A 27,051-nucleotide genomic window follows, 5' to 3' on the forward strand; every position below is an offset into this window, starting at 1 on the left:
AAGAGTCCCACACTGAATGGACTGCACCATCTAGGTGCCCTTGTGCTTTTCTTTTGGAAGTAAAATAAATGAAGGGTATATGAAATCAAGACAAAACTCTTATTTCTTTTGATGATATAAAATCAAAATCAAAATCATTATGCCAGATCGGGGTGCCTGGGTGGCACAGTCTGTTAAGCGTCTGACTTATGATTTCAGCTTAGGTCGTGACCTTGGGGTTATGGGATTGAGCCCTGCATGGTGCTCCCTGTTGGGCGAGGAGTCTTCTTGAGATTTCCTCTGCCCCTCACCCCGCTTGTGGTCTCTCTCTCTGTTTCTCTCTTAAATAAATAAATAAATAAAATCTTAAAAAAAAAATCATTAAGGCCAGATTTAAACAATGACTAGATACCAATCTAGTAAATGACTCTGCTCAGGTGTCATGGAACCTTTATTTGTGAAACTCGGGTGCAATGCATTTATTTAAGGGTGTGAGTATGAATGTGGGAAAAGGAATACATTTGCATAAAAATATGAAATAACTACTTTTAGATGGTGATTTTTTTCAAAACTTTTTATTTATTATTTTTAAATTTAAAAAAATTTTAAAGATTTTATTTATTTGAGAGGGAGAGCATGCAAAGGAGCATGACGGGGGTGGGGGGCTGGGGGCGGGCAGAGGGAGAAGCAGACTCCCCGCTGAGCAGGGATCCCGATGCAGGGCTGGATCCCAGGACCCTTGGATCATGACCTGAGCTGAAGGCAGAGGATTAACTGACTGAGCCACCCAGGAGCCCCTAAAACCTTTTTAAGTTGTAAAATATAACACTGGCACAGGAACTGCTAAGGTGAATACCCTATAACCACTATCCAATTCAAGAAATAGAGCTTGACCAGCTCTTCTGTGTGCTGCTTCCCAAACCCGAGCCCCTCCCTCCTCCTCTTACAGACTTGTAAGTAGTATTGTGACCTTTATGGTTATAATTTCCTCACTTTTGTTTATTGTCTTATCACCTGAAATTGTACCCCTGCAGTTTAATTTGCCTATTTGAAGTTTTTTTAATGAGTTTTAAAAAGTCTCTTTTAATCTGTTGGTTTCCTCATGTCTTTCTTTTTTTATTCTCCTTTGCAATTTATTTATTATTTTTTTAGAATTTTTTAAATTTAAATTTTATATTTTATTTATTTATTTGAGAGAGTGCATGAGCTGGGGGGCAGGGCAGAGGGAGAGGGAGAAGCAGGCTTCCTGCAGAGCAGGGAGCCCGATGATGCAGGGCTCCGTCCCAGGACCCTGGGATCATGACCTGAGCTGAAGGCAGACGCTTAACTGAGCCACCCAGGCGCCCCCCTCTCCCTTGCAATTTATATGTTGTTTCTTCAACAAATAAATTGTTTACCCTATGTGGACTCTCACAGTGGGGATTTTGCTGTCAACTGCAATTTTATATTTAGAGTAAAATGAAATCTTATGTCTGTGATCATTCCTTAAGATAGTGATTTGTATTATCTGCAAGGACATTCTATGCCCTGTTGAAGGTAGTTTTATTCCAGTCAGATAGATACATAATCCTGATTTTAAAGTTCTATTAAAACCTTTTCTTCAAAGGTTACAAAGATAAAAGCTTTAAGCGGAAAAAAAAAAGATATTTTTGTTCCCTCTTTCACTTACATTTATTTCCAGTTCATTTAAAAATTAAATTCTAAATTTGCTCCTTAGTTTAGGAAGAACTTTTTTGTGTTTGATACGAACTTTTAAAAGAATTGTAACATTAAGCTTCAACTGATCAGAATATCTTGGGAACAAAATCTTTTCATTTTGACTGTGACAAACTGTGGATCTAGATTCTTCAGACAAAGTGACCTGGGATTGATGAGTAGCAGCAAATAAGTATAAACCATGCAGTTCACTCTTTTACTGTTAGCTAGCTTTTTTTTGGTCTTGAGCTGAAGGCTGCCAGTTTTCAGCTTAATTGTTTGCCAGTAATATAGGCTCTCAATCGGTATTATAATAATAATAGTAACCACTGATATTTATTGCTCATGATGGGACAGGCACATGAATTTATATGTATTCAGTGCTCAAAACGACCTGTGATTATAAATATAATTATTATGAGACTTGACAGGAAACTGAGGTATAGAGAGGTTATATAATTGGCTGAAGATAACACAGTAAGGAATAATAGAGCCACGGTTAAAATCTAGGTTACTTAACTCTTGAGCTGACTCTCACACCATATTATCTACCATATATTCTGTATTATATATGATAGGATAGCCAGAGAAACTGGAATGTATTTTATTTAGACTTATTTTATGCATACCTAATTCGTTTTTGATGTATGTAGCAATTACTCTTTTATAGTCTTATCCTTAAGCTGAAGTAGTGGTCTACCCAAAGACCCTTTATGTATTTCTCTCAAATTTGGTTATGTGTTTGGGTAGTTTTTCAGTAATGTCAGTTGCTTTGGGCAAAATATGGTAGAGACACATCCAGTACAAAGCCTGTTTTACTTTTTACATCTCAGAAAAATAGCCGCAGTAAGAGTTTTAGAATATTAGGAAAGGAATGGCTAAATTCTTTATATATACCAAGAATATGTATAGATGTGGGATGAGGCAGATTTCTTTTGGATGAAAAAGTAAAAATAGATATCTTGGTAGAGATATGGTTTATTATATTTATTACCAATGAAAGACCATGACCAATCACCAGTACCATTTGTTCTAACAGTATTTTCTTTGGTCTAATTTTTTGATGTCTTAGGATAATAATCAAAAGTAATAGCTGCCAAGTTGCCAAGCTCAAATTATTTCTAATCTACTGTATGTGAGCACTCCTAGCTTGTCTTTGCATCAAAATCATAATCCTTGAGGATGGGTGTGTACAGAGATGCCCGTTATACAGCATTGACTTTGGCGATCAACTGGTTACTGCCCATCGTTTAAGTGAATTGAGTGCACTCAAGGATCATTGTCTCAAATTATGTCCACAGGGGCAGTAAAAAGATGGTGAGAAAGCAAAGGAGTATGGATCAAAGTTGCAATCTAGAAATAGGTAAAGGAATTGGAGAGAGTGCTGTGTGTTGGGGTACAGGTGCCAGAGGAGATGGTGCCTCCTTGAAGGTGGGAGAAGTTATTGTGACTCAGGGAACCTTTTTCTCTAGTGGAATGGTGGTGTAATTTTCATTAAAAGTGTTTTCTAAGCAAATTGAAATAGCCACTGTTACTTCTGGAAATAGAATGTTGGTGAAGTTGATATAGAAGCAAGGAGAAAGCCTGAGTTTTTTTTTTTTTACCAAATAGGTTTTCTCCTGCTCTTCACATCCATCTTCTCTTCCTGGGGTTGAAGCTCCAGGAAGGATTCCCAGCTTAACCAGCAGGTGCATGTGCTACAGGCAGAATCTCTGGATTCCTTTTGCACTCATTTTTCTAAGACAGATTTCTAGCTCATTCATCTTTCTTGAAAAAGAGATACTTTTTTTTTTCTTCTTATCCTGCCTTAATCTTTTTGTTTTCTACAATGACTGTGTCAAAGACAGGAAAAAAATTCTAGTAGAGAACAGCTTTAAGAGATCACTTACAAAATATTAAATGTGATGACTGTCAGGACAACAGAGACCTTCCTGGCTTATGCTAACTTTGTAGCTCCTATAAGCCTGAACAGTATCCATAGATAATTGCTTGTTATCTTGAATTGTATTCAAGCTTTCTCATGTCTCATTTTCTGATTTCTCCATGATGAACATAATGCTCAACACTTGAATGGTTTAAAAGTTATATAACATATTGAACAAATAATGTTTCTTTTTTTTTAAAGATTTTATGTATTTATTTGACAGAGAGAGACATCGAAAGAGGGAACACAAGCAGGGGGAGTGAGAGAGGGAGAAGCAGGCTTTCCCACTGAGCAGGGAGCCCGATGCAGGGCTCGATCCCAGGACCCTGGGATCAGGACCTGAGCCGAAGGCAGACGCTTAACCAACTGAGCCACTCAGGCGCCCCACAAATAATGTTTCTTAAGATATCATTTAACTTACTTTGTTTGTAAAAAATACCCCTCAAATAATTTTATATGGTGGTATAAAATATTGTGGATTTTTTTCTTAAGTAAAAAATGTTCTCAGTTTGTCATTAGTGATTTTATTTATTTTATTTAAAATATAGGTTATAGTTTAGTGACTGCATTCTGCATCCTCTACTTTTTATAATGACAAGACCTTGACATATCCTTTTATGACAGAGATTTTTCTTGAATTCGTTCCATACAACTGAAGAGTACATAAATGCTTGAACTATTTTTTTTTTTTTTTTTGGCCATCGGAGCACAAGAATAGCTATGAAACTGCCAAAGTGTCATTATATATATTTATTAATAGCAGCAGAGAAGATGCACAAAGGGGTTAATCTGCTTTTGCTTATCCTGGATATCAGGTTTCCTTATTGATTCTCAGAACGGCATTATCATCCAGAATCTTGGTTCTTTCTCTAGAAGCAAGAAGAGTAAGCGATTAAGAAGAAAAGGAAAACCAGGCGTGGGTGTGCAGTAAATTTTGCTGCATGCATTAGTACAGGGCCATCCATGCCATTCCATCGGTGACGAGTCTTCTGAAATGGAGACTAGTGTTTTTGTTTTCAAATAGCTTTTAGGTAATCTCTTTATTTTGAGGTTGTCTTTGACATGAAATGCAAGCAACAGCCACTGTTGCCAAGTAATCTGTACAGAAGCTTTTTAAAATCTAGTTTTCCTTTTTTTTGTTTTAGGAGGACTCACCAACAGCATTTCTCATCCATAATGCGCTTCTTATTAACAACTTTCCCTTACATTTGAGGAACATGTTCTCTATCTTGAATTCTCACTACAGTAGCTTTTTCAGAGCCTCTTGGATAAGGGAATAATACTTAGTTACCTAGACAGTAATCAGGTCACATGGTCTGAGAAGATGCTTTTAGAGAGGATTTCTTTTTAAATGGATCTATTTGTAGAAGTTGTCATGTAAGCTCTTAGCTGTATCGCCTTTAATTTCAAATCCAAGGTTCAGGCATTTCCCTTGGCTCTGGGGAAATGGGGAAGGCCTTTATCTAGTAAAGTAAACTCAGTGATGTGCATTTTAAGGATGGCTGAGGGGCAGACTATCAATCAAAGACCCTTAGTTGGTCCTTTTGCGGGGGATGGTCCTGCTGCCATGGTAATAGGGATTTTTTTTTTAAACAGCTTTATTGAGATACAGTGCATTTGCCATAAACCGAAGTGGATTTTGGTCTCTATTTTGTCTATTAGGGAGATTTTTAAATTCGTTGTGTATAAATAGAGTTGATTAAAATTATGACAATTTAATGAAGCAATGGTAGTATGTTTGGCAGATGCCATTACCCATATGTCAGAATGTGTATTTATGTTCTTCTTGCTAGACTGCCTGGGAGGTTTAGGTTTAGGACTCTCACCACTGCACCTGCGTTCTGGAGCAGAACCTCAGGTGCAGAATGAAGGACAGTTTCAGGTACAGGTGTTACATGTTGTGGGATGGGCATGCAGTTACTTCACACTGGTTCTCTTTACCAGAGGGAACATTTTCAGATGTCATATTTACAGACATGATAACTTTTTACACTAATAAAAACAAAGTTCACCACAAATACACAATTTTTAAAATTAGATGACTTCTAGAAATTTCTTCTGAATTCTCTGAGACAGTTTAGTTGAATTATGAGTTAACATCAATCTGACTAGTAGTAAAACCAGAATGGCTTTTAAAAATTTTTTGTTCTATGTATTTTCCTTATCCATGAATATTTGGTAACTAACTGTGGCTAAACTAGTTTTAAATTTTATTATATTTAATGACTTCATTAGCCTCTAACTGCTGACATAAATAATTTTTTGAAAAAACCTCAGGATGTAAGGATTCTACAAGAATGAGTTCTAGACTTATGTGTGTGTGTGTGTGTGTGTGTGTGTGTGTGTGTGTGTGTGTGTAGGGTTAATCTTCCAGTAATTTCATAGAAATTATTGAAGTGAATAATGGGGGATGGTAGTGGGATTTAATTCTAGGATCTCCTGGTATAGAGATGATTCTATAGTTGCAAAGAGATCCAGCCCAGGAAACCTTGTTTTTCTGGTTCAGTGGGTTTGAGCTGCTGCTCATTTTTAAATACTTCCATTTTTAAATAGTGGATTATATCAGAATGAGGACTCATTAATTTTCTCTGTTACTGCCAGAGCCATGATATCTGCACGTAAGTATTTTAAAGTATTTTAAATCATGAGCAAAAGTGTAGCTGGAAGAGCCATACATTTGATGGGGAGTGTATGGGAATCCTAGTCAGCTGACTTGGTTGATTGGCAATTACCATGAGTTGCTGTCCTGTATGATGTCTGTTTTCATTGCTGTCTGTAGGGCTAAATCTTCGTGGCGCGTAACTGCTGCTGGTGGTTGAATATTCGCTCCTTGGAAGAGTTAACCAATTCTCCTGTTAAAGCTATCGGTGGCATATTCTCTCCAGCTAATTGCGCTCACCTTAACGGAATTAAAAAAAAAAAAAAATGACTCACTGTGCTTCTGTTATATATCATTCTCAAAATTTGGCATTTTTGCCAATTCATTATTATGAGCCCCTAAGTGCTCATTTCACCATCAGGGATCTCTTGTTTCATACATGCTATACCTTTTTGAATCCTAGTGATATCCTGATGGGATCAGTACTGGTAACTGGACTGAGGAATAAAAGAGTAGAAGTACGTGTGGCAGTTGGAGAAGCAGCAGATGCTGGGATGGTACTTACTATGTGCTGGGTACTCATCTCGTATGCTAAATTACTTGGTCCTCCTATAGTACCATTGCTGTCCTCATTTTGCAGCGAGGAAACTAAGGCACAGAAAGTTTAGCTAACTTGCCCAAGAACTTGTGTGCAACTAACTCGCCCAAGAACTTGAAGCCAGGCATTCTGGTGCCAGAATTCCTGCTTTAATCCACTATCGTCTGCCTTCTCTATGGAAACAATCACAATACCAGAGGAGTCAGAATGCACATATTTAAGTCATAACACCCCAATTTACCATTTGCAGTTACATCTCCATTAGCAGTTTGTTTTAGTAAGATATACATTGGAAAGATACCATCGTTTGGTTGAGATGAGTTTCGATTATTCTAAATAGAAAATTTCTGTTATTCTAAAGAAAACCAAATGCCTTCTCAGGAAGCCTTGATTTTTCAGCCATTTTCTCTTGGGGTTTATTTTTAGTCCTTCTTTGTTCTTCGTAAAGGCTGGACTGAGTATTGTTCAGCATGGGGAATTTCCATGACTCCTCAGCTATAACTGTTTGAAACATGTAGCTGTTTTGCACATGGTAGACACATGCTTCAGTTCTTATGCCCATCTTATGCCTATGTGTATTTTTATTTGCATCTGGAAGAAATGTGAAGTTTTATGGTCAAGAGTAACTAAGCTAAAACACATCATCATCCTGCCAACAGACTAGAAGATATTTGGTTGTATTTCTGCCAAGGTGCTTCAAAGTACCCATCCCTCTGTCTTCCCCAACGTGCAAGTATGTGTACACACACACACACACACACACACACACACACACACACCACACACGAAGAATAAAAGAGCTAAACACGTCTCACATAAAAATTGGTAAAGTGTTTGTTTCTTCCTCACATGTAATAGTTCTTCTGGGTATGTCTCCTGGCATTATTTTTTAGCCATGGCTAGTCATCTATTTGGCATCTCTTCAACAAGCTGGACAGTGTGTGCGTTTTCCCCTTGGCAGGCTTATGCAAATATATGCTCCTCTGCGATCTTGTAATCAGTGTGGTTTCAGGAAGGTCTCAGATCTCATGACTTGATTCTCTTTGCATTACAGGAGAAAATTCGGTGGGGATTAAGTAAATTTTGCTTTCCCTTGGGACTGAAGCAAGGTTGCTCTAGGTCCATCATCATGTATAATGCATCAGTTACCTTAATGGCATTGTTAAGATTCCAAGTAGTCTTAACTCTGTAGGCTGAAGAAAATATATTGGCCCATTACCAGTTTATACAGGTCAGGTATCTTAGTGCTGGGAGCAGGGAAAAATGAAAAGTGACAGCTGATGTCAGCATGAGTTCTGTTTCAAAGCTCTGTAGCCAATCTGAGTAGAAAGTCCTATTTATTTTCTTTCTAGTGTAAGATTTTTTTCCAAGTAAGTATCAAAATAATTATTTCATCTGTTAATATTCAGGGTATTATCCATAAACTTAAAAAGACACGTTCAGCCATAAATTAAAACAAAATTAAAAGTGGCACTAACTAATGATATTCTATGTTTGGAACCAATGAACTATTTTGTAATAGAATATCGTCCCTACTTTAATTCTAATTATAGAATTATTTTTTCATTATACCGTGTCATATAATTGACTGTTGCAAATTTTTTTTGAAATTAGAGTGAACTATTAGAGTAACGATGATTGTACAAGAAGTTGTGGAAGTGTTTTTGACAAGTTTGAAACTCATTTGAAGCAAAAAAAAATCATAGATTATTCTTTGGTATTGTATTAGTGCTATTTTCTTATTCATTTATTAAAAAAAACTCTTATTTTCCAGTGAATAAGTGGCCACTATAAAAAGAAGAACAGGTAGGGGCGCCTGGGTGGGTCAGTCAGTTAAGCATTGGACTCTTGATTTCGGCTCAGGTCCTGATCTCAGGGTTCTGAGATCGAGCCCCGAGTTGGGCTCTGCATTGGGCGTGGAGTCTGCTTAAGATTCTCTCTCACTCTCCCTCTGCCTCTCCTTTCCCTCCCTCCCTACCCCCCCCAGAAAAAACAAAACAAAAAAACAGGTAATAAAGACCAGAGTATAAAGTACCTCAGCATTGAATGCTTTGAGTGTTTATAGCCATTTTGGGGGGTAATGTTCAGGCCTCCACTGATGTTTTATCATAGCATCCTTTCTGTTACATGTAAGAGGTAGAAAAAGAGGTAGAGGTAGATGCAAGTAGACTTGATTATCCCTATAGAAAACTTTTAAAAATTTAAGCAACTGGGGTTTAAATGACTAGGAAAGCTGATATTAGAGATTTATGACAGAGTAGAAAAAAGCCTAAATTCTCAGATACCCGACTTGTGTTCTCAGTCATCCTTCATTCAGTAGCTGTGTATTGAATGCTTGCCATTAGCTTAGGGAGGTAGCTATGAATAGTATGATGCAATTCTCACTCTCATAAAACTTGTAGTTTAATAGGGATGATAGGCATAATGAAAATAGCTACCAAAAGAGCTTTTTAAATGACAGTCATGAAAGTGCTGTACAGGGAATTAAGTCCACATTGTCCTGAATGCATTTGGTGGGAGACATGACCTAGTCCGCTTGGTCAGGGAAGACTTCCGTAGGGAAATGATATTAATTCTGAAGTTTGCATGGTATGTGGGAGGGGAACAGCTTTTCAGGCAGTGAAATGAGTATGTGTAAGGGTCCAGAGGCCTTGCTGCAGGATCTTGGTGCGTGAGAGAAATAGAGATCAGAGAGAGTGGACAGAATAAGAAGTGGAGATAGGATCAAAGCAGGAGTGTGGTATTTGAGCAGAGCCTCAACTCAAAGAAATCAGGTATGACCTACAGGAATCAGGCCAATCCCACCTTTGGACTTCACACATTGATTTCTTCTTTTCTTGTTCTCAGAAATCTGGAAGAGTACTTCTAACTGTCTCTGGAAGGCAGAATAGTTGCTTTGGTAATTCTGAGTGGGGTCAATAGGTATTCCACATAAGCAATTAGATTTTTGTGCAGAGTTAAGTGCTGTGTCTCTGAGCTTCTTCATACTACTTTTCTGATTAAGAAAAAAAATTTTTTTTTAATTTTTCTTGAGTAGTGTTAACAGATGTCACTGAGCACTTGTTTTGTTTTCAAGTCCAGGACAGGTCTGTAGTTTGGATGCAGGAAAACATAAAGACTGACAATACTGCTAGGGTTAGACAGACCTGAATTCATATCCTGACACTGCCAATTTGTGTTTGTATGGCCTTGGACAGTACTTACTCCTTCTGTGTTTCATTGACCTCATCTATTAAGTGTACCCAGAGCTTTGGGTATGGGAAGTGCTCCATAAATGTTAGTTTTTATATTATTATTAAGGGCAAGTGGCAGTTTATAAAAAATTTCTGGCTAAGCCTTTGGTGCCTTCTGCCCATTCTTCCTGCTAGTTTCTGATCCTACTGAAGACACAGGAGGCACAGCAGGATCAACAAAAGCTGTCTTTCACGATCTGCTTCCTAATAAAATAATCATCTTTGCCTCTAGACTATAAATTCCATGAGAAGTTACTCCAAGAGTAAGCTCTCTTGGAAATTTGTACTGTGTGCATAGCATTCAGCATTATGTGTACTTAGAAGACAATAAATATCTGCTGAACAACAACAAAAAATGAATGAATTAAGCCTATCATCAGGAAATTGAGTAGTTTCTCCCGTTCATCCAACACTGTGTGGTGAGAAGTCCAGTTTGGACAGGTCTGAGAAAGCATAGTATTCCCCCTGCCATAGAAAGATGCAGTAAATATAAACAGGAAATCTAAAAACCATACAGTGAGCCTCACATCTGCTCACCTAATACTAAGTTCATCATCTGTGCTGAGGCTCATATTCACATTTGTTTCTTCTCTCTAAGGTATATTAGAGCCACATCTAAGTTAATTTTAAATTTCAAGGCATAAAATACCAGCAAATGACCTGTGAATAGAAATTTCTATAGTTTTGAAATATTTAAAACATTCAAAATTGTATATAACATTATATCCGTTTGTACACTTAACATGTTACTCTTTTGCTATATTTGCTTCAAATCTTCTCAAGGTTTTTAAAGTCTAATTCTGTATCAGTGTCTCCTATTTCATTTCTGTTTACTTTATTTATGCCTTTACTCTTTTACTTGGTCAGTCCTGTAACTTTTTTTAAATACTTTTTTTTTTCCAAAGAATCAGCTTACCTTTGTTACTAACGTTTACTTCCTTTTACTTTAAAAGCATTTTGCTTGTGTTCTTTTCATAACTCATTGAGTTAAATGTTTAACTTATTCATTATCAATTCTATTTTCTGTAAGCATCTAGAAATGTAAAATTTACTCTTGGTAGTATTTTAGCAGCATCCATGAAGTTCTGATACTTAGATTTTTTATTGTTGTTGTCCATATATATTTCCTCTGTAATTTATACATGATTTTTATATGACTCATAAATTTAGATTTTAGAAATAACTTATAACTTGTTTAAAATTTTTATATTAAACATTTAAAAATTCCCAAACATATGAGCATCTTTGTTGTTGGTTTTCAATTTTGTTGCTTTATGCTAAGTGCTGTGTATAAGATACTGATTTTTTGGAAGTTGGCCTGGTATTTGAAAGAAAAAAGTTGGTAACCCTTGATTTTTTAAAATAAATAAATAAAGGAAGAAAGAAGGAAAGAAAGTAAAAATAGATTGCAAAAAACAAACAACAAATAGATTGCAAATCATAGATACCACTTAATTTAACTCCCTCCTTCATTTTTTAAGAAAATAAGTAACAAAAAATGGCAAATGACCAACCTGTGTCCATTGTAACAGTTGCTGGAAAAAACAAACAAAAAAAACCCCAGTTTTTATCAGATACAGCCTTAAATGCAAGTTTGTCTTTCTGAAGGGCATTGCTTGAGAAGTTCCTCCTTAGAAAGTCAACCCTTTGTTTGTACATTTAAATCAGTCCTGGGCTAATTCAGAATCATCTAGGGAAGAACACTGAATACTGGTGTTGAGTTCTTGGGCACAGTGCGTGAGGCTCAGGGTATAAGGGAGGGAGATGTTGCAGTGCAGTCTTCTTTCAGCAGCTAGGAGTGTTCCCTATTTATCTTCACTTCTTCAGAAAAGGAGTGGATGGGAGAATGATAGAAATATCATTCTTTTTGTATAACTCTCTTTCTTTTTGTATAACTATCTTCTGATATGCTTTCTTTTTGTATAACTATCTTCTGATCAATTATAGTTCTCCCTGTTAATGTTCAGACATCAACTAGAGAATAAGGTTTTAGATGATATACATCTCTTACGCTAAAAAATTCATATAGAGCAATACATTTAAACTTCCGTTATTTGTAAAAAGATACAATGATGTAATAATTTCCTGGAAAGAGTAATAATTTCGTGAGTTTGGAATTATATAGTCACTGTATGCGGGCCACATTGATTTTCCAGTCTCCCAGTTTAGAACTGCATCTCAGAGCACCTGATAAGTACCCTTCCTTTGTAGGAACCTAAAATTTGTTAGTAGTCTAATAAGACATTGTTATATTGATGGGTTTGTCATAATTACCTGACAGCTGAAAAATAGTTTCTCTTGCCTCTTTTCTGGTTAGAAATAAGCAATTTGGGAAGCTCTCAACCGAAGGTCAGATTTATCATATTATTTGTGGAAAAATAATGATGAGTATTTTTAAATGAAGCTAAGGGAAACTACAATGAATGGCTGGCTAGAGGTAATTAAGATAGACCTTAATCTTATTAGATGAATGAAGCTAGACACCTCCAGTTTATTCCACTGAGCCAATCTTCTTAGAAGAAAATCCCTGGATTTAGAAATCTAAACATTCACTTGATGAGAAGTTGTACTGTGTTGAATAGTGTCCCCTCAAAATTTATGTCCCCTCTTGCCTGTGAAAGTGACTTTTTGTGAATAGGATCTTTTCAGATGCGATCAAATTACAAAGAGGGCTCTAATCCAATGGCTGGTGTCCTTATGAGAGGGAAGTTTAGACACAGACACAAACACACAAAGGGAAAGCAATGTGCAGACAAGGCAGAGATTGGAGGGGGTGTGAACCACTGGAAATGAGGGAGAATCGAGGAGGGATTCTTCCCTAGAGTCTTCAGAGGGGGTATGGCTCTACCAACACCTTGATTTCAGACACCTGGCCTCCAGCACTGTGAGAGTATCAATTTCTGTTGTTTTAAGCCACCCAGGTAATTTGGTAATTTGTCACAGCCATCCTAGGAAACTAATACAGAAGGCATTTTGATTATAACCAATGTAAAAACATTTAGAATATGTGCTGGAGGTGCCTGGGCTGACAGACAAGAGAAGGGAGTAAGTCTATACATTTTGAAAATGCATTGCATTTCAAAAGACTAACAATTGTTCACTTAGGGTGCTGGTGAGCTGGAACTCCTGGGAACTTATCATAGTTTTCATGCTTTGTTTTCCTTAGCTGACATCACCCAGGGGAAATCAGTATAAGGAAAGACTCCTGCACAACAATAAAAATAGATTTTAAGCTCACTAGGTCCCTGGTGGGATTTTTTTTTAAACCTGAGAGCTCATAAGAAAGTGATAGCCCTCATTTTCTGTGGTGTTCACCATCTTCATTAGGACTAACTCCTTCCTTATCACCTTTATTTATATCCAGTGACTTTCTAGTTCTGTCTCTTTGTTCCTTTCTTGTAGAAACTTTTGCTACAATAATATTCTTATCCATGTTTTTCTCTTTAACAGGAACCATGCAATTTTTAAATGAAATCATTCTTTTTTTTTATCAACTAGATTTGTCTGTTTTTAAAATATTTTTTGATGACTATGCTACAAGATCCTAGCACTTATCAGTTAGTATTGAAATAGTACAGAGATTTTGAATGATGCTTTAGTTGTACATCTTGGAGTAAGCTGATAATTTGGTTGCTGCTTAAAAAACTATACTGTTGAATAGGGTAGCAAACACAAATATCCAAAGTTATCAACCAGTAGTATAAATGAAAGATTGGCTAGTTGTGATAAAATGGGACTTATTCATCGTCAGCTGATTTTTGTCCTATAGGAAGATGGAAATGTGGGAATAGAGGCTCACTTTTAGCAAATCTCTTAATTTTCAGGGGAAGATGGAAATCCAAGTTTCCAGAACTGTTGAAGGTCTGAGATTTTATCTTATTTGCAAGTTAACAAGTTAGCCTGCTGGAATTTCATCTTTGCAGGCAGAAGACAGGAGACTTCTGGGTTAGAAACAAAGGACTTTAATACTCATAGCCATAGCAGTAGCCAGAACATCAGCATTTTCTTATACTTGTCTCTCGGGCCTTGATTCTAGTCGCAAACAGAGGGAAGGGCTAGGTGACACCTGCATACACAGTGTATTGTGTTCCTAGAGAGAAATTCTGAATTTAGGAAACCTAAATCTTTTATAATAGGCAGTAAACGTGCTTTGGTTTTTGCTTTAGAGGGAGATATCTCTATTTTTCAAGGCTGTCTACTATACACACATCTTTGAAAGGCTAGTCCAGAGCAATCTCAGAAAACAAGGAGTCCTAGATTTCTGTTATAGCGAAGTGTTATTGACTAATCTTTTAGAATTTATTTCTAATCACTTAAATAAAGCTTTTTACATTAGGGTGTTTTTAAAAATTCTTTTGAAAATTTATAGTGTGAAATTAAAATTTAGGAAGTATTCACTTATACTCTTTTTTTTTTTTAAAGATTTTATTTATTTATTTGACAGAGACACAGCGAGAGAGGGAACACAAGCAGGGGGAGTGGGAGAGGGAGAAGCAGGCTTCCCGCTGAGCAGGGAGCCCGATGCGGGGCTCGATCCCAGGACCCTGGGATCATGACCTGAGCCGAAGGCAGACGCTTAACGACTGAGCCACCCAGACGCCCCCACTTATACTCTTGAATAGAGTTATATTTCATAGCCCAGTATACTAACAAAACAAATTTTAGGGATTAATACAGAGTTGCCAGTCTTTTCATTTTCACCATATAGGGAAACAACCCTTTTGAAATACCTAAATTCTAATTACCATTGTTACCATACAGAAAATGAATGTGACAACTAATGCCTTATGGTATCCCGGATTGGGTCTTGGAACAGAAAGAGGAAATTAATGGAAACACTGCTAAAATCTAAATGCTCAGAGTCAGCAAATAGTAATGTACTGAGGTCAATTTCTTAGTTTTTAGAAATGTACTCAGGTAATGTAAGGTGTTAACAGAGGAAAAACTGGGTGATTAGTTATGCTAGAACTCTGTGTGCCATCTTTGCAACTTTTTTGTGACTCTAACGTTGCTCCAAAATAACCATTCTGTTAAAAATTTAAAAATGGATAACTTTAATAATGAAAGAGAAGAAAAGAACTAATCTCAAAAACAAAGGGCAGTTGTATAAAAATGAAATACATTTAGCTTTATGAAAGACTGACTACACTGTATTTATTTTTCTCATTTTGACATGAACTCGTAAAGATTTTGACATACATTAGTATAAACCTATAGATTATTGGCATTTGGGAACCACCATGTGATAGCTTTATTTAATTTTAATTTACTGTAAAATGAGGTGAGATGGTCTTTCTCTCCACTTTTCTTAGAGAGCTCATAGAATCAGATAACTCTTATACTTTTACCTGAACCGATGTTTAGCCTATGTCCCTTCTGTGAATCCAGTCTGATTCTTTGTAATCTCAAGTTACGAGTTTTAATCAGGGTGGGTTGGTGGATCCTCTCCAACATAAGATTTTGCTTTTCTAGGAATTTCCTTGATGCAAGTGGCCCTAGGGAGACTTGGTTTATTCCTGACTCAGTAATGCCTGAAAATGCCATTTGTCACCATTGGGAGGGAGGGAGGGGAAAGGTTAGAAAAAGGCAGGTTTCTCATGTCAGTGTCAATCAAGGGGACATTGGGAAGAGGTTATTACAGGCAAGCGCCTGGTGGAATGGACTCTAGCCATGTGGCCACAAAAGGAAGTCTGGGCAGTGCATATGCCTGGAAGGAATCTAGTATACAGTAGAGGTCAAGGGCAGCGCTTTAGTTCTTGCAAAGGGGTATCGGCTAAAGCATACCTTCCCAACCATGGGAGCATATTAGGATCATCTGGACAGATGTTAAAAATGCCAGGTCCCACCCCTAGAGATTCTAATATAACTGATAGGGAATAAAGTTTGGTATTCCAGGGCTCAGAACTACTGTGCTAGAATGACCAGGGATGTCACCCATGGAGGAGAATAACTGGTGTAAACCCCAATCTGCATGGCAGAAGGCTGGTCCTGGGACTGGTGCCCATGGAGCAGGAGAGGGCTATGACCCAGTGAGCAGAGAAGGGACACATGGGTTACCGGGTTGAGGATATCATCTGTAAGTGTCACACCGGCCCTGTCCTTTTTATGGTGACCACATCATCTTGATTGGCCTGTGGCTTTCATGGATGTAGCACTGAATAACCTGCATCCTGTGAAACCCCTTGGTCCGAGGCTAACCGGGTGGTTGACCACGCTGGTCCCTTTCATGCAGACTAAGGCGTCCCGCACGCCAGCACCTACAAGTAGCACCGCTCTTCGTGGCTCTGTCCATGCTAGAATTCTCACATAGTCTTGCCTCACCTTTCGCCTTCCATATTGTTTCTGATAAAGCCGGCTGGCCTGGGTCCAACAAGAAAAGGTGTGGAGAAGAGCTATGACGGTTTATGTCCTTTCTGCTTTGTTAAGAATCCGCTGAGGAACCAGTGTAGGATTTCAGGGAGCTCAGCAGTGAGGAGCTCTAGAATGCAGGGACAGGGGTGGTGTAAAGCAGTTGCTCTCAAACTTTAGAGTGCATTGAAGTCGGCTGGAGGGTTGGCTAAAACACAAGTGGCTGAACCACGTCCCAGCGTGAGGCTTGAGAATTTGAATTTTTTTTTAAGATTTTATTTATTTATCTGACAGAGAGAGACGCAGCAAGAGAGGGAACACAAGCAGGGGCAGTGGGAGAGGGAGAAGCAGACTCCCTGCTGAGCAGGGAGCCCGATGCGGGGCTCGATCCCAGGACCCTGGGATCATGACCTGAGCCAAAGGCAGACGCTTAACGACCGAGCCACCCAGGCGCCCTGCAAATTTGAATTTCTAACAAGCGCATGTTATTGTGCTGGAAACTGCTCTTTGATTACCACCAGTGTAAAGAGACTTGACTGGGCATCTGGCCTACCCAAGTTTAAGTAAATAGGAAGGTTCTCTCTTAATCCATGTTTTCTCATTTGTGAAGTATTTGTCTCAGCAGTCATTATGAATTCTCTCATAAGTCACTAAGATCACCAAACAGAATGCCTAGGTTATGGTAGATACTTTCATTCCCTGAAAGATCCCAGTCTTTCTGGTATCCTCTACATGGAGATGATTTGGTATTGGACTGAGTGTTTTTTAGGTTAGTAATTCCAAATACAGTATTCAGAATCACTGGGGGAATTTTTGCAACTCTAAAAACCCTGAAGCCCTACCTCCTTGGAGATTCTGATTCCATAGATCTGAGGAAAGGCCTGGGAATCATTTGGTTTACAAAGCCCACCAGGATGAGGCTCTAGCTTGGGGAGCAGTTTTGGGAATCCCTGCTATGAGCAACCATTCTCTAGTGCAGGCATTCTCAATCTCTGCAGTTCCATTGAATGATCTCGAGCATTTATAAAGATGCTGATGCCCGTGTCCCATCTCCAGAGATAATGATTTAGTTGATTTGAGGGTTGGCCTGGGCATTGGGATTTTAAAAGCTCCCCAGGTGATTCTGATATGCAACCAAGGTTGAGAACCACCGTTCTGGTGTATTCCTAGAGTAAGAAAAACATGAAGTATTTGTAAAAATGCAGATTCTCCGTCTCACTTCTGAGCTGCCTAAACAAACTTTCAGGGCTAGAAACATAGTAATCTGCATTATTAATCAATAGCCCTGAATTGTTACTCTTAGCAAATAAATTAAGAGAATCCTAGCTCAAGAGACATGATAGAATCCCTCATTGAGAAAATATTCCCTGACTGCACCCCTCTCCTGTTTATATAGTAGTTTACAGTCGACTTGACTTTGTTATCTCATGGGATTCCTTGAGTACTCTTGTTAGCAGCGTGAGTAGATATTAATCCCATTTTATTGATGAGGAAACTGAGATTGACAGTTTTCTAACAGCACGCTTGGAGATACAAACAAAGATTAGGTACATGTGCTTCCCTGAAAAGACACCATAGGCTAGGGGAGGATGTAAGACAGAAACAGGAATGCAAGTGTAAAGAAGTACAGTACAGACCTGATAGTATATGAACATTCAGAGAAAGAGAGGTTAATGAGAAGTAATTTGTGAGGAGGAGGGAATCAGAGCAGGCTCTTTGGAGGCTGTGGCCCTGGCTCATCTTGGAACTGATAAATTTCCTTTGAGGGTCTGAATGGAGGGCAGATGACTGTGGCCTTGCTGCTGTGCTCCCATTGGTTCCCTTTACTGGATTTTTCTAGTTTTATAACCCAGTCTGTGTAGCTTCCTTTGTGCTTTCAGTGTATCATATTTGTAATAAATTCTGTTTTTCTTTTGAGATCTTTCTGGCTCTTTAATAAAAATGCGGTTTGTCTTTGAATTTTGCAAATAAATGATTATTTTAACTTTCCTAGAATAAAAATTGCAATAAGACTTTTGTCCACCAGGGAAATAAACCAGTAGACACTGGAACTATCATACAGTTCATTTTTAGAGAGGTGGGTAATTTTTTTTTAACTCTATCTAATTAGCTAAAAATAAACATCTGTACTATGGTGATTGTATTATTAAATCAAGGAGTATGAAGAAGGTTTCAATGACAGCAGGTTTATTTCTGGAACAAAAGAGACTTTAAGGAATGAAGCTATGACTGGCAGTCAGATAAAGAGCTGAACTCCATTAGGATGTGCTGCTGGCTTTTCTCTTTCCCTACATCTGTCTTAGGTTATTATATATTAATACCTACTTTCAGAAAGCATCTGGTTCCTCAAGAAAGTTGTATGAAGATATGGAGAACTTTTATAAGTTGATAAGACTCAACAAAGTTGGCTTAAGTAGTGATCTTTTTTTGCAGTATACTTTTTTTAGTAAAATGCAGTTTCTTATTTTCAAACGCAGTGCATCTTTTAAAACAGATATAAGGGTCAAGAAATAATTTTCTTTGTCTCTTAGAATAGGTATTAAATTTAAAAGGCACATATTTTTTGACCTGCCAGATTCACATCTAGTAATGTGTTCTACATACGTATCGACAGAATTGCACAAAAATATGTGAAAGGATGTTCGAAGTATTCTTTATGATGACCAAAAAAATGGAGATAATCTAAATGTCTGTTGGCACAGGGATGCTTAAATGAATTATGGTTCGCCCCTATAACAGAATATTATGCTATCATGGAAAGAAGGAGATATTGATATGCAAAGATGTCAAGGTTACCTTAAGAAAAAAAATCAAGTGGCAGAACAGTGTGTACAGTGTAAACCCATTTGTGGACTGAAACAGATACCTGTGTATTTATGTATTTCCTTAAATATACCATATAGACTCTTCCTGACATGGTACACAGAATCTGTCAAAAATGCTTGCTTTTCAGGAGTCAGCTGCAGGCTGTACAATGTGTATGAAGGGAGTATTTTTTACTCTTCACCATGTGCATCCTGAATTCTTAGAAATGTTTCCATAAGCATTTATTATTTTTAAAATACTGGATAAAAAGTTATATAAACTCACAATCCATTAAATTTTATTTATTTTAATAATTAATAAATCAATAAGTTCAATGTAATAACTTCATTACTTTAATTCATGGTTTAAATAATTATTGCCATACGGTGAATCCTTTAAAAAAGTCACAACACAGAAATTAATTCCCATCATTTAGAAGAATTACATATACCACCAGTTGAGAGCCTCAAAATTGGAATTCTAACAGCCCAACTGAAGAGATTTTTATCCCCCTGTTGTTTATGCTTCTCTTGAAGTGTCATGGAAACATTTGATAATGAGTGAACCATTTTGAACTCCTCACTTCATTTGCAGTGTTAGGCTTTTGTGCAGATGGGTCTTGATCATATGCTGTTTTTGGATCCACTCCTATTTTTCAGAATCAGAAATTAGTGAAAGATTGTTTTTCATTATTTAATCATCTATTTAGTCCTGGTATATTGGACAATTGTTTTAAAACATGAATTCTTTGTTCTTTTTATGATTTAATATAACATGTTTCCAAAGTTGGTATTTTAAGAAAATTTGAGTAATTTATAAAACATTTCTTATATACCTTTGCCTCTGACATATTTTCCCCACTTACAGTGACTTGTCAACTTCCGTTGTTCCATAATCTGGTACCATAATTCTTGCTATTATCTTTTTTGTTGCTACTATGTTTATATCTGCTGTCCACTGTGAGTCTGAGAGTTCAGAAAGAGATCTGATGCGGTTGGTTAGTCAGTAGAGGGAAGTATTTTCACACTGAAATCTTACTCTATCCAAGTTACCTCATTGACTGTTGGCCCCTCATGTCTCTCTAATAGAAAGCTGGAGTGTTGATTTCTGGTCCAATTAGATGTTTCCAGGAAGGTCTTTTGAAACATAATGACCTCTAATTTAGAATCTAATCTTATGGACAATTCACCAGTCCAACACCCCAACAGAGGATATTTTAAATTCTGTTAAATTTACTCCCAGCCCTTCTCAAAAAATAAAACAAAACCCCCAAAGAATCAGCCTGGGGGAAAGTTTAGATTTGCACTAAATCCCCATAGGTTCTAGGCCCAACTCATAAGTAGTGTAGGAGAAATGACACAGGCCTTGCATTTACATATTCACAAAAAGTTTGCTTGGCAACTTCCCAGGTGGGCAAGCTTGGCTCTTGGAGATTGTGACCTCCTATGTAGAAGAGAGACAGCAATCTTTCTTTATAGGATTGATGTAAGGATTTAAGGCGATTGTGTATGTAAATCGAATAGAACGGTAATTAACACATAGTAATTTTTTGTTTTTTTTTAGAGGGCCAGAGAGAGAGTGCACAAGAGAGTGCATGAGTGAGTGTGTGAGCTGGTTGGGGAGGCGAGGAGGGGAAGGGCAGAGGGAGAGGGAGAATCTTATGCAGGCTCCACCTCAGCACAGAGCCCAAGGAGGGGGGAAGGGGGCGGGGGGAGGGTCTCGATCTCACGACCTTGAGATCATGGCCTGAGCCCCTGAGCTGAAATCAAGAGTAGGATGCTTAACTCACGGAGCCACCCAGGTGCCCTATACATAGTGAAATAGTAGCCAACATTTATTGAGTGCTTACTAAGTGCCAAGCATTATTCTAAACTCTTTATGCATTTTACCTCTTTTAATCGTCTGAATAACCTTGTGAAGTTGTTACTTCCATTTGACAGATGACACAGGCAGGTTCTGTAACTTGCTTCAGATTGCACAGCAAGTAAAGGAAGGAGCTGATAGCTCATGCTTTTAACACCTTCACCAAACCAGCCCCACCCAGAAAGTCAGTGCCTGGCTTTATTTCTGTGCTGAAGTCTGTGGTTTACTGGGTTACACCCCGTCAGGCTTACAGGTGGAGTACCACCCAGTTCTTTCTTACCCTCCATCACATCCACCTGCAGTCCTCAGTTCATGATGCTCAAGTGACTCCCTTGGGGATTTGGAGGTGTCACAGGATCAGAGCCCTTTTCACTGTTCTCTGCCACCTCCTCAGAACTGGGGTCCGCCCGATCCTGTAGGTTTATCTCATGAGAAACAGTAGTCACAGACCAGGCTGCTTTCTTGGAATTCCAGTGAAAAAACCGTCTTCAGCCTTGTTACATCCTGTTTGCTCCTGTTCTCTCCCCTCTCGTCAAGCACTGAATATTTGGGGTAGGATTAATCCGTAAGGCAGACTGGAAAATTGGCCGCGTTTGCCCCTTTAAACCACCCATTCTATTAGTCCTTCCTATTTCACTCTTTCCTATCTCAGTGTCAGTTGAATTACCAGCTTTTAGCTTCTGAAGAAATAGGAGATCAGTGGGGGGAATGGAAAAGGCCATTTAGAACAATGCTTCTCAAACTTTAATGTGCATATGAATCACCAGGGACCTTGTTAAGATGCCGATTATGGTAAGTGGATAGGTGGGGCCTGCATTTCTGACCAGCTCCTGAGTCTCAGTATCCGCTGGTTTCTAGACCACACTCTGAGTGGCAGGTGTTTAAAGACTGAGGCACCACCCTGAGATGGCAGAGGACTTACCCTATTACCTCTTACAAGAACATTTAATTCAAAGAAATGAGTCTCATGGGAATTAATGTAACCAGCTGCCAGAAGAAACTTTGGAATTTCAAGTCCCACCTGGACTGCTTACTGGTAAAACCGTTCATGGTTGGAGAACAGAATAGTATAACCTTGTCAAGTTTTGATATAAATACTATAAAAATAAGCATTTTCCTCCCTCAGTTTAATTTAGTGACTCTCAAATGATTTACATACATTTTTACTTAGCTCATATGAAAGAGCATCATCTTGGTGCTGCCCAAGGTTGAGTTTCTCAGGATGCGGGGTTGGGGTGGGGTGGAATAGAGGATTCAGTTGATCGTCATGCAGGGGCCACATGGGTTTTTCAGTGTCTGTTTCTTTGTTCTTTCTCTTGTCACCTACATAAAAGCCAAGTTTAGTCAACTTTTATTTCCCCGGCTTTTGATTTGGAGTTGGCTCACCAGGAGTGTTTATGAATAATTCTGTTAGAACAGGTTTGATAACACTAATCTGAATAAGGAAATATTCTGCAGACCTTTATACGTAGAGTTGTGCTGTGGGCAGGAACGTGTGAAATGACGCTGGGATTCTCCTGGTGATGTCTGAGGCTCATGCTCTCTGTTTCTGTTTCCAGGGAGGAGAACACTGCTACTACCAGGGCCACATCCGAGGAAGTCCTGCTTCATTTGTTGCATTGTCCACATGCCACGGACTCCAGTAAGTGTCCCCAGTTTTTTGTACCATCCCATTCTTTCAATCCCTTATTTCCGTTAGTTTTAATGCACTGTAATCAAAATCTTTATGTCAAGAAATAATTTTTTTTAGAAGATTTTATTTATTTATTTTTTTGACACAGAGAGACAGCGAGAGAGGGAACACAAGCAGGGGGAGTGGGAGAGGGAGAAGCAGGCTCCCCGCGGAGCAGGGAGCCCGATGTGGGGCTCGATCCCAGGACCCTGGGATCATGACCTGAGCCGAAGGCAGACGCTTAACGACTGAGCCACCCGGGCGCCCCAAGAAATAATTTTAAATCAGTGATGGGTCTGATCTTTCTCTCTTTTGAGGTTTATAAGCTGAGCAGATTTTGAAATTAGAGTCGCAGAAACAGACCAGGGTCTTTGGAATTATGATATGATACCCTAGAGTGGTGTCTGAAGCTTTTTTGTAGTTTCATCCAAGTTGTGACAAGAGTGGTTTGGGTAGTGTTGGTTCTCATCTATGGCCGTACCACCCTGAACGCGCCCGATCTTGTCTGATCTTGGAAGCTAAGCAGGGTCGGGCCTGGTTAGTACTTGGATGGGTAATGTGGGTTCTCTGGATGCTTAGCCCCTTGGTACCAGCTCTGCTCCTACTCCTTCCTGATGTTAGTTTTTATGTTTTTATGGAATAACAGAAATTTCAGTAGGTGGAAACTCTTGACTCCTTGCACAAAGACAACAGACTGTAAGTCACCTCAAGAGCTCATGTGTTCTAGCCGAATCCCACCTAAAACCCACGGCAAGCTTGTGGGAGGGTCCGTCTGTTCTCAGAAATCTCCAAGGAGCGGAGTTCATCCTTTCTCGGGGCCTTGCTTCCTTTCTCATAACTTTCATTATCAAAGAATGTTTGCTGATGTTTAACTTGGGAATACACCTACTTCTTCCATTCTGTCGCTAATGGTGATACACAGGTGGCTGTCTCTTATTTATTTTGTGAACACCTTATAAAGCTGCCATGTCATTCCTCTGCATTCTACTTAGGTGAAATCATCTCAGTTGTTTCTTGTTTGTTTTACTTTTTGGGGCACAGAACAAGTCAACATTTTAGTTTTGTTAAATTTTTGTTTGGAAACTTGGAAATGCATCCTGTCAGCTCCTAAGTTCGAGATCTGGCTTTTCCATGGAGCTAGCCATTACTGAGTGTCTGCTGTGTGCCAGTCACTAGGAAAATCAAGGCCATGACACCTGACTCCTGTCCCTGGCAGAGTCCAGGGGGGCAGGTAAAGCTAGCTCAGCTTCCTACTAGGGAATGTGATAGGTGTATTTGTTTTCTTTGAGAGAGTAAGTAACAGGAAAATGCAGGAAGAGAGTGGGCACTGAGAAAGGAGGTAGTGCTTGAGGTCTCCAGAGCAATGTCACCTGAAGAAGCTAGAGTGGGCCCTAGAACAGGCTTTGATAAGAGTCTTCCGAGAGAGGGCTAGGCAGAGAGGTCTTCAAGAAAGCTAGGAAATAGAAATAATGGAACAGCCTGGAAAATCAAGCTAGTCTGCCTAAGTGGTGCCTCCAGTCAAGCTCGGGCAGTAAGTATGTCAGAGGCAGAAGGGAGAAAGTGTGGGAACTCTGAAACTTACATAGCCAGAGGAAGGAGGCCAGGTGCCAGAGAGCGTGAAAGGCCTCCATCCGCTTATTGTTGGTTCTAAAAGACTTTTACTTATTTTAAATAAATTCTTTGACTAAGGAGACATTTTTACAAACAGGAATCCATGCCTCATATCTGAGGGCCTTGGTTTTCTTATCTGGAGAAGGAAACATTGACGTGTCCTTCAGTAATAAAACTGTTCTATCTGATCTCAAGATGATTGCAGCTTTCAGCTAAGAAGAGTACCCTGGGCCCATCGACATTTGTGACAGCAAATGTGTGATAGTGACAGAAAAAAGAAGAGACGTTTTTCCCTCTCTCTTCCTCTTAAAATCTCAACCCAAAGTTACCATGTAAGCATCTTGCCCAGGACGTAGTCCACTTTGCTTTCCAGTTTTCCAAACGGACACCATATTTGTGAGAAGGCATCCCTGCCCTCCAAGGGCTCTGGCAGACCTGAGAACCTGAGACCAAGAGCTTGCTACTCATCCTGCATAGGCATTTGAGGGAGGATGGAAAAGTAACTATAAGGAAACTTTAGTGACTAGATCAGGAGTAGAACCCAGAGCCAGCTTCAGTTGTTTTAACAAAGTAAAATTTACCTCTGCCTCGAGACACCTTTTCATTTAAAACTAAACAAAAGGAAACAAATAGAAAAATGCGCCGTGTGTCTAGGAATACTGTCAGGATTGTATATAAGCATATTTGGGTGTTCTTAGACTTTAATGAGTATGTTGGATAAATTTACTCTTGTTCTTCTTGTTATTTATTAAATTATTACTTCTTATGTTGATTTTACCTTCTGAACAAAAATTGCTGACAGAAATATTTTAGAGGATATTACTAAATATTAATTTATGTTGTCTCAATTACAGTGATTTGGATATGAAATAGATTATTTCATCCATGACTCATCTTTTATAAATTACCAAGTACATATGGAGATTTTTCATTTTTCTTGATTTACTGAATTCAGTTAAAGAACATAAAGGGAAAAAATCAGATTTCTATGTCTTTTCCATAAAGAACCTGCAAATGCACATTTTGTTTTTCAAATTCAAAGGACTAACATGCAATATTTTGGTCCTGGTACCTTTGATGTTATGACAAAAATCCTGTAACTATGGAAACCTAAAAGAATGGAATCAAATGTAAGATTATTGCCCTCTTGTGGCAATTTGTAAGAATGGCTATTTCTTTTCAAAATCTTGTTTTGATCATCCTTTTAAAATTTCAGCTCAATTGGCCTATAATAAGTAGGTCCTAGCTACAGGTTTTTATCAAATATATGCCCTGTGTGGACTCACTGCACTTACTGGAATTTATATAAATATAACAGAAAGGTGTCAATCCTCAAAGTAAATAAAACATATACTTTTTAATAGTTAAAGAATTACTAATGGCACATTGTCATATAGGCAGCCAGAATCTTCTAGATACATATGGTGTCAGATTTTGCTTTCTTTACACTGTGTAATCATGATGTTTAAACCCAATAAAAGTGGGCACCTGGGTGGCTCAGTTGGTTGAGCGACTGGCTTCGAACCAGGTCATGATCCTGGAGTCCTAGGATCGAGTCCTGCATCGGGCTCCCTGCTCAGCAGGGAGTCTGCTTCTCCCTCTGACCCTCCCCCCTCTCATGTGCTCGCTCTCTCTCTCAAATAAATAAATAAAATCTTTAAAAAAAAACCAATAAAAGTCACTGATTTTCACATTCGACACTGACCTAATGCAAGAGGAAATAATACCCTGTATTATTTAAACAAAATAATCTGCTTGCCGCTTAATCAGCATAGCCATGTGAACTTTGGCAAAAGGTGATGGTTCTGTACAATTTTCTAGATGAGTCTGGCCAGTTCTTAGCAGGGCAGAGAGAACGTCTACTGTTGTATTTGGTCTACTGTTTTCAAAAGGCTCCCCCCAACTCTGATTCCTTAGGCATGTATTGTCAGTAATATCTTACAGAGTGCATCTGTTTATCTTTAAATTCCGAATGCAGTGTTGTCCAAATTCAAAAAGTGTACTTTGGTTGAAAATCTTACAGATGTGAGAGTAGCCGTTCTAAGGGTATACGAAAGTTGAGGACATGTGGAAGATGTTACAGCAGGAATGAAAGAATTTGGAGAGAGGCAGAGCTGGAGGCCATTATAATTATAGCTCAGGGAAACCAACTGATTTCACTAAGCCGTCAGTGAAAGATAAATACTATTTTATGCCTAACAGTTTGGGTCTCAGGCAGTCATTTCCATAGAACACTGAAAAATGACTCCCGAAGATCCCACCTTGTCCCCGCTCAAATGCCTGAATGATAAGACACGTTTCTTTTGCATTACAAGGGGTTTTGATCTCAGTAGAAGAACCGTGCTCTCAAAGGAGTGGCTCGGGGCGCCTGGGTGCCTCAGTCATTAAGTGTCTGCCTTTGGCTCAGGTCATGATCCCAGGGTCCTGGGATCGAGCCCCACATCGGGCTCCCTGCTCGGAAGCCTGCTTCTCCCTCTGCCACTCCCCCTGCTTGTGTTCCCTCTCTCGCTGTATCTCTCTCTGTCAAATAAATAAATAAAATCTTTAAAAAATAAAAAAAAAATAAAAGGAGTGGTTCATTGGGATCTCTCTGGGTGGAGCTGAAGCCATATGTAGATTAAAATGCCCTCCAGAGGATTCCTCAATTGGCTGATAGTCATCTCCAGCCTAAGAGATCAAAACCCAACTCCAGATTGATGCCCCCTCCCTGCATCCTGCTTGCAT

The 27,051-nt window shown here is 38.7% G+C and overlaps 1 protein-coding gene across 16 annotated transcripts in view; it reads left to right on the top strand.

The window, feature by feature from the left end:
- The window catches only part of ADAM22 (ADAM metallopeptidase domain 22), a 217,493-nt gene that overhangs the window by 111,331 nt on the left and 79,111 nt on the right, over nucleotides 1–27,051 (top strand). For all 16 annotated transcript variants that reach the window (XM_027574110.2, XM_027574104.2, XM_027574111.2 and 13 more), the window contains exon 5: nucleotides 22,604–22,686. In XM_027574110.2, the coding sequence (XP_027429911.1) occupies nucleotides 22,604–22,686 (83 nt within the window). The remainder of the gene's footprint in view (nucleotides 1–22,603; nucleotides 22,687–27,051) is intronic.

The sequence above is a fragment of the Zalophus californianus genome, chromosome 12 (assembly GCF_009762305.2).
Source record: "Zalophus californianus isolate mZalCal1 chromosome 12, mZalCal1.pri.v2, whole genome shotgun sequence".
In the NCBI taxonomy this organism is placed as follows: Eukaryota; Metazoa; Chordata; class Mammalia; order Carnivora; family Otariidae; genus Zalophus; species Zalophus californianus.